At 48.9% G+C, this 8,466-nt stretch overlaps 1 protein-coding gene across 1 annotated transcript in view; it reads left to right on the top strand.

The window, feature by feature from the left end:
• Window positions 1-8,466, top strand: part of ITSN1 (intersectin 1) — an 80,853-nt gene that overhangs the window by 9,997 nt on the left and 62,390 nt on the right. Inside the window, 6 exon segments of the mRNA XM_031062603.1 lie at window positions 387-563; window positions 1,105-1,198; window positions 3,259-3,359; window positions 4,445-4,508; window positions 6,545-6,682; window positions 7,863-7,978. Of these exon segments, the coding sequence (XP_030918463.1) occupies window positions 387-563; window positions 1,105-1,198; window positions 3,259-3,359; window positions 4,445-4,508; window positions 6,545-6,682; window positions 7,863-7,978 (690 nt within the window).

Genomic DNA, 8,466 nt, shown 5'->3' with positions numbered 1-8,466 from the left:
ATCCCAGCACCCCTTCTGGGACAGCCTGGGAGCTGCTCCTCCTCCCTGGGGCTGCTCCTCCTCCCTGGGAGCTGCTCCTCCTCCCTGGGGCTGCTCCTCCTCCCTGGGGCTGCTCCTCCTCCCTGGGGGCTGCTCGTCCCTGGGGGCTGCTCCTCTCTCCGGTCAAGGCGCCCAGTTCATTCCCTTTATAGCCGATGCTGCTGGACAGCTGGGGGCAGTGCTGCCCCGCTCTGGGGCTGTCCCCGCGTCCCGTTCCTGTCCCTGCAGTGCCGCCCCGGGCCGGGAGGGCTGTCCCGGGGTTGGGAGGTGCCGCTGGAGGTGTCGGTGACCCCGCGGGCGCCGTCTCGGTGTGCGTCAGAACCAACGTGTGCTTTTCTCGCCCGTAGGTCTCGGGGGCATTGCCAACATGCCATCCCTCAGCAGTGTGGCCCCGGTGCCCATGGCATCCATCCCAGTCGTGGGGATGTCCCCCCCGCTGGTGTCCTCTGTCCCTGCCGCCGTCCCTCCCCTGGCTAACGGAGCTCCTGCTGTCATCCAGCCCCTGCCTGCTTTCGCTCACCCCGGTACGCCGCTCTCACTCTCTTCTCCTGCTCCTAACAGCTCCCCTGCATTTCCTGGGACACGTGGGATTGCCCACTCCAGTGATGCCTTTGGGGAAGGACTGTGCTTTGCTTTAGCCCACTTGGCACACTTGGAGAAGAGCTAAAAGGAGGAATGTGGACATGGCCTCCCGCAGGAGTCCCTCGTGGTGAGAAAATAAAGCAGCACTTGGAGAAATGAGCTTGCCAGGAAGCTGTTGCCTGGAAATTGGGCCTCTCCTGTCTCTTTGTACTGCTGTTTGTTAGGGTGACTTTAATACTGAACTACATGTACCAAAATATAATTTGGTATCAACAGGGTTTCCATAAAGCTGTGGAAGTAAAAAGATAAGAGGGAAGTGCCCTTGTGTTTCCCCCTGTCCTGCTGGACTCCCTGATTTTTATATTGTTTAAAAGTTCCCATCAGACCCACAGTGCTTGTACTGGATGTAGGGGTGACAGAATGTCATGGGAACTGCCTGGGTCACTGTGAACAGCAATAAATCCCTGTTTTCTCTCTTCGCAGCCACTTTGCCAAAGAGTTCTTCCTTCAGCCGCTCGGGGCCGGGAGCTCAGCTCAATGCGAAGCTGCAAAAGGCACAATCCTTCGACGTGGCCAGGTGGGGCTGGGCCAGGGAGGTTGGGTCCCCAGGGCTGGGAAAACTCCTTCCCTTTCCCAAAGTGCTCATCTGAAATAATAGTTCTAGCAGAAATCAGTTCTGCAGAGGTTCCACTTCCGCATTCCGTGGGGTGCTGTAGCTTTATTCACCTTTTAATGCTCCAGGAGCAGGGAATCGTGGAAATGAAGTAATTAACTATTAACAGTGATGACATTACCTTCACTTGATTTTTAGAACAGCATTTGCTTCTATAAACAAAACCTGCATCGTGCACAGACACTCCTGGTACTGGGAAAACAAGACAAGTAATGCATTATTTAAAATTAGCAACTGCAGGGTAATTGCTGAAAGCAAAATATTTCATAGGTCTCATATTTTAAATGCACTCCACATCAGTGTTTCTTCTATATTCTTCAAGTTCTGTGTGAAAAATCACTTTAAGGGCTTATAGATTATTCAGAGGCCTAGAAAAACGTGTGGTTGGGCAAAAAGGGTTTTACTGTGGTTTAAAAATGGATCTAACAAAATAAAACTTCCTGAGAGGAGTTAAGAGAGGGATTTCTCAAAGTCCTTATAAATCATCTCTCTCATGGATCTGTGGCACATGTTTTTTGCAAGAGGAAAATGGATGGGACACAATTAAATGGTTTTATTTTCATTTCCTTCTGCAGGCTTGTTTATTGCCCTGCTATTAGATAGGTGACACTACTCAGTATTGATTTGGAGTATTGACTCCAAATAATCAAAAGTCTCTCAAAACAATTAATTTTCTCTCTGAAACCAAAACTGGCCAGGACCAGAATAGGGATGCTCTGGTATAATTTATATGTAACACAGAAATTAAAATCTGTGGAACTCCCAAATCCAGCAAAACTGAGGAGGAATTCCTATGGGTAAAATTTAAATGTTTGGCCTTTTTTGTGATTTTCATTATTGAAGGGGCAGCTTATTTTTGCTTTGCTCCCACGAAGGGGTATTATAAAGCTCAAGAGTTTGGAAATCAAAAATAGAAATAGAGATACTGGGCCTCTCCTTTGTGTCTTGTCATGTGAGAATGGTTTGTGAGGTCAGAAAAAGGACAAAGTTTGAATGTGCCTAAAGGCAGAAAAACTCTGCTCCTTGTTTTTCAGAATTAGGATTTTTCAGCCATCAAGCCTGGGAAATTAGAGCTGCAAATCAGCTCAGCCTGTTATGGGAATGGATTAGAACTGGGAATATTACATTCCTCCCTTGTTCCATTAGGAGAAACTTTACATTCAAGTGTGGCTTTTTCACACCTTTTTTTCTACATTTCCAATATATTTTACATTTGTTTTCCTTCAGCAGCTCTATTTGGCTAAGAGAAACAGTTAAAGACAGAGTAAAATGTTATTCTGCATTTCCTGTTACATGTTTAGGTAAAATCTTGTAGCTCCTCTGAACAATTTAGATTCCTTCATTTTCTGCCAGTGAAAAAAAAGGAAAACACTTAAAAATAAAAAAAAAATTTCCGAGAGACTGAATTGTGATAAATGTTTGCAGGCAAGAGGTCAAATCTGTGGTGGTTTCAGGAGTAGCAGGGAATAGTAGATCATGGAATAATGACAATTCCTCATTGGGAAGGGACCTCAAAGCTCATCCAGTGCCACCCCTGCCATGGCAGGGACACCTCCCACTGTCCCAGGCTGCTCCAGCCCCAGTGTCCAGCCTGGCCTTGGGCACTGCCAGGGATCCAGAGACACCTCAGAACCTCCCCACCCTCCCAGCAAAACTGGGGGCAAGAACATTTTCAGGCACAAAACTTGATCTCAGTGCAGCCCTTCAGCCTCTTGTGAGGGGTGAGGCCCTGGCACAGGGTGCCCAGAGCAGCTGGGGCTGCCCCTGGATCCCTGGCAGTGCCCAAGGCCAGGCTGGACACTGGGGACAGTGGGAGGTGTCCCTGCCATGGCAGGGCTGGCACTGGGTGGGCTCTGAGGTCCCTCCAGCCCAAACCCTGCTGTGATTTATGACTCTGTGATTGTTCCATGACCTTCCTGAGATGAACTCTCCAATTGTCCCTGTTCTCCCTGCCCTCCTTGCAGCTCTCCTGCCGTGGCAGAGTGGGCTGTGCCTCAGTCCTCACGCCTCAAGTACCGGCAGCTCTTCAACAGCCACGACAAAACCATGAGTGGACACCTGACAGGTACTGGCACAGCTTCTCTTGTCTCCTTGTTTCAAGCTCTAAGAGCCAATTTCATGCCTCTGAGAGTGTTGTTCACATAGTAAGAGGCTCATCAGTGTTTTTCTGTTTGAATCTCCACGTGCTTAAAGCTCTTGTTTAGAAGCAAATACTCATCACAGCTGGGATCATTTTAGCACCATCTTTCCTTTATTTTCTGCAAAGCTGACCTTGGGAAATGTTTCTGGAAAAGGGCACAGTGGGTTCTGTGAAAACTTGTGCAGCCATTTCCAGTGCTTGGTTCACCCATGTGGTGATCACATATCCTCTGAACAGAGAGAGACACAGTTCTCTGCCAGGATTTTCCCTTTCTGGGAAGCTGTGAGGAGCTGTGAGAAAGTTCAGAGAAGAGAATAGAAAACAATTCTTATCTTCATTTGCTGCACCTGTTGTTGTGCACATGTAGAATGTGTTATGGAGATTGTTTACCACGAGGTAGGTTCTTAACTAGACACTGGATAGTGTTTAGATAGATTGACCAGTTAGGTTAAAGCTGTATCTAACAGCCTGTAAGAGTTAAAAGTTTCTTAATAGCACAGTATAGTATAGTATAGTATAGCTTGATTAAACAATTGGTCAGCCTTCTGCAATCATAGAATCAATGCCAATTATTTCCTGTTCAGGGGACCATTACCATGATACACCCACTGCTGAGAGCAGTGACCAGCTCCAGGGAGAGACTAGAACTGGTCCCCTGGCTTGATTTTGCCAGTTCTGGTGCATGCCTTTGTGGTTTAGAGCTTTCTTGGGTTTTCATCTGAGGGATTTGGTTGCCCAGAGCAGCTGGGGCTGCCCCTGGATCCCTGGCAGTGCCCAAGGCCAGGTTGGACCCCAGGGCTTGGAGCAGCCTGGGACAGTGGGAGGTGTCCCTGCCATGGCAGGGGTGGCACTGGGTGGGCTTTGAGGTCTCTCCCAACCCAGCCCAGTCTGGGATTCTGTGGTTGTTGTGCAGAAGTGAAGTGAAGTGTTATTTCTTGGTTATTGGGGGAGTCAAGTTCCTGCTGCTCACATCTCTTGCTTATTTTGTTAATATTTGTTTCCCTTCCTAGGTCCCCAAGCAAGAACAATTCTCATGCAGTCAAGTTTACCCCAGGCTCAGCTGGCTACAATATGGTAAAAGAAATGTTTCCATTTCCATCAAAACACAAACTCTTCTGAAACCTCTGCACTGGAGCCCGTGGGGTTTTCTCCGTTTTCAGTCTCACTGATAAATCACATGTTGCTCTTTGTCCTGTGTAACTTTATAAACAAAACCTGCACTTCCATGCCTTTACTAGAGTATTCCACAGGAGCAGCAGGAGCATCTTTTGTGTTCCAAAACATCTTTTGTGTGATGATTTGGAAGTTGTGGTTCAATGCTGGGTTTTTAGGCAGAGCAGATGTTCAGCATCCTGTGCCTCCCACATCCCCTGACAGAGCACCAGGAGAATTTACCTTTGCACAGGTGGCAGGACAGGAAGCTTAACCCAAGCCACACTTTCTGTGGGGTTTCTCTGCCTTTTCCATGGGTATGGGAGGGCTGATTTCCCAGGGACCTGTACAGTAATGGATTTTAAAAGCATTTGTCTCAGCTTCCCTTTTGCCTTCCAACTTGTTGTTTGCTGAACTTTATTATGTTTTTACTGCCCCATGGGAAGTTGTTCCTAATTAACTCCTGTCCTTTAGGAGTGTTTGCTGAGGAGCATTGGAGCTGGCCCAGGGCTCAGTGTGAGGATGGCAGTGGTGCAGCCACTCTGACAAGGCCATTCAGCTGCACTTGTTCTCTTTGCAAAGCACTGGCAGTTATGTTATAAATTAAAAATCACTCCTTCCTTCTGTGTTTCCTAACAAAGGGAAAAAAACAACCCAGCCCAGTCCCCCAGCAGATGATTAACCAAGAAATGCTCTGCTTTTGCCAGCCTTGGAGAGGTTGTGTGGGCAGGCAGCTGCCACCAGCTCACTGCAGGAGCTGCAAGCAGGGCTCACTCAGCTGGGGACAGTGACAGCTGCCAGTGCACTGAGATAGGGAGGGGATATTCCAGCTCTTGTTGGTCCTTTCCTGGGCCCTGCTCTGGGCTGAGGTTTGCCAGCCTGTGCTGGGGCTGCACTGCCTGGCTCAGACACTCCAAGGGAGGAGGTGATGCTCAGCCTCTGGGCTGTCCTGGGAGCTCTGACCCAGCTGATCCCTCATTTCTGTGCGTGCTGCATTCCCAGTCTCCTGGCTTGTTCCTGTGCTCCAGCCTGAGGAGTTCAGTGCCACGGGTGTGGATGGAGTGAGGCTGGGATTGTCTCCCAAATTTAAATTCCATCAGCAAAGTTCTGTGCCTTGGGACTGCAGATGGATTTATCACTTACTTCCCTTGGATCGTCACAGTATCATGGCAGATTTCCCTGCATGATTAGAGTGCAGCATGCTGGAGAAACAAACCCTGAGCTGAAGAGACCCCCAGGGATCCCTGAGTGCCACCCCTGCCCATCCCTGGCAACTCTGGCAGCCTCAGGGCTGTGCCCATTCCCTGGGGCAGTGCCAGCACCCTCTGGGGAAGAACCTTTCCTAAAATCCAACTTAACTCTGCCCTTGCCCACTCCAGCTGCTCCCTGGGTGCTGTCCCTGGCTGTTAATTTTGTCCAACACCACTGTAACAGGAGTTAAAGCATTTTGTGTCTCTCTTGGAGCTCTGCTTTGGGGCCATCCAGAGACATGAGTCTGTAATTTTTAATATGTGCATAATGCCAGGGTAGGTCAGTGCTTGTCAGGACTAGAACATCAATGGCTTTGATTTCACTGCCAGTGGGTGCTGGAATGTGAGATAGGAGCCTCCAGGGAGGAAGGAGACCAAACCTAACAGTTCTGCCAAACACCTGAGCTGGTGCTTTTGGGTGTTCACGAGGTGTTCAAGAGAACTCCACTGGTTCAAGGTCCTTCTCTGGCACCACTCAGAGCAAGTGAAGGAGAAGCTGTGGCTGTAAGGCTGACAGCCATGAGAAATGGGGGAAATAGGGAAGCATTTGGGGTTTGCTTTTCATTTATTTTGAAAAAGCAGAGTAATGTGGAAAACATAGTCGAAAAATTAAATCAATTTGGAACTGTTCTATGTTGAAGCAATGCCTTTGAACAATGTTTTTTAATATTTAATAATTTCCTTGCTTTGTCCCTTCCCTTTAACAAGGAATCTCTCTGACATTGATCAAGATGGGAAGCTGACAGCTGAGGAGTTTATCCTGGCTATGCACCTCATTGATGTAGCCATGTCTGGTCAGCCACTGCCTCCTGCCCTACCCCCAGAGTACATCCCACCTTCATTCAGGTAACTGCCCATCCCCTGGGAGCTCAGGTACCTTCATTCAGGTAACTGCCCATCCCCTGGGAGCTCAGGTACCTTCATTCAGGTACCTCCATTCAGGTAACTGCCCATCCCCTGGCAGCTCAGGTACCTTCATTCAGGTACCTTCATTCAGGTAACTGCCCATACCTTGGCAGTTCAGGTACCTTCATTCAGGCAACTGCCCATCCCCTGGGAGCTCAGGTACCTTCATTCAGGTAACTGCCCATACCTTGGCAGTTCAGGTGCCTTCATTCAGGTAACTGCTCATCCCCTGTGAGCTCAGGTACCTTCATTCAGGTAACTGCCCATCCCCTGGGAGCTCAGGTACCTCCATTCAAGTACCTTCATTCAGGTAACTGCCCATCCCTTGGGAGTCCCACTCCTGAGTTCTGTGTGTCATTTGGGATGGTTCTGGGAGTGCCAAGTACAGGAGCTGAGCAGTGACCCCTCACCTTTTTCCCTGTGAGGCTTTGGGTGGGTGTTTATGCTGGCACACCTTCCAGGCCTGCTCAGTCTGGCCATAGAAATCTAGATTTAAGTTCAGTACAGCAATCAGAATGTATTGGAATTCCAGGATGGATTTGCACTGCACCACATTCAGACCTCCTTGGGTACAGCTGGGTTTGGGAACACTGGGGTCACTCATGACTTCTCCTGCTCCATTTCACTTCTTTGGGGAGAAAAAGATGGGAAGAAAGTAACAGCAATGAAAATAAGTGTTTTTATACTGGGTTCTTCACATGTCCTCCTAAAGATTCCCATTTTTTGTGTATTCCACCTGGGATCTTACTTTTAGCTTGGCTATAGCAAGCTCTTCCTCTGTCTCTGCTGTTTTTGCTGTAGTTTAAGTCAGCATTTCCCCAACCCCAGACTGGCTGGGGAAAAATCTCCCCTCAAGTGAGAGATCTTGGGGACAGGGTTGAACCCATCTGGAAGCAGAATTTGGGACTGGGGTTCTCAGCTCACCAGAACTGCTGTGATCCTGGAAAATCCTGCTCTCCTGAGGCAGTGCCTGAGTGAGACCCTCTGGGCAGCACTGAGTGAACACTGAGTACCATGAAACATTACATTACTGCATTTAATTTGATCTCATCATTAAATCTGAAATAATTTGGGTAGCCTGGCTTCTGTTAAGCACCCGCAATTCCTGTTTCCTTGGCAGAAGAGTCCGCTCTGGCAGTGGCATTTCTGCTGCCAGCTCAGTGTCTGTAGACCAAAGGTTACCAGAAGAACCAGCACTGGAGGAAGAACAGCAGCAGCTGGAAAAGAAATTGCCAGGTGAGCAAGGGAAAGCAGGGATATTTAGTGTGCTCTTCCCAGAAGGGTTTTCCCCTTAGGTCACAGCCTGGGAGTAAACATGGGCTGACTGAGAAATGTCTTTCCAGAGCAGTTTGGGACAGGTCAGAGGCACAACCAAGACATTGCTGGGTCCAGCTCATTCCTGTGCCTGGTGCTTGGGGTTGGTGGCACTGGAGATGGGAAGAGCCTTCAGGCTTCTCATCTCCTGCACTCCCCACCCAGCCCTTGGCAGCCCTGGCACAGGATTGCAAGGAGAACTTCCTGCAGCCTTCATCTTAGGTGGAGCAAAGCTTGGCTGAGGTGCTCTGTGGAAGATCCCAGTATTCCCACAGAGAGCTGTTTCCTTGGAGTCTGTGTAACACTGTGAGGCTCAATACAGATTGCAGCAGGTCCAGGAAAAGAACTAAAGGAAGAGGGAATTGGCAGCTGGAAAGGGGCACAGACTGGAAAAGACAAGAAATGAGCTG

Source organism: Geospiza fortis, unplaced genomic scaffold, assembly GCF_000277835.1.
Source record: "Geospiza fortis unplaced genomic scaffold, GeoFor_1.0 scaffold96, whole genome shotgun sequence".
Taxonomy (NCBI): Eukaryota; Metazoa; Chordata; class Aves; order Passeriformes; family Thraupidae; genus Geospiza; species Geospiza fortis.
This window is presented reverse-complemented; position numbering and strand designations above follow the sequence as displayed.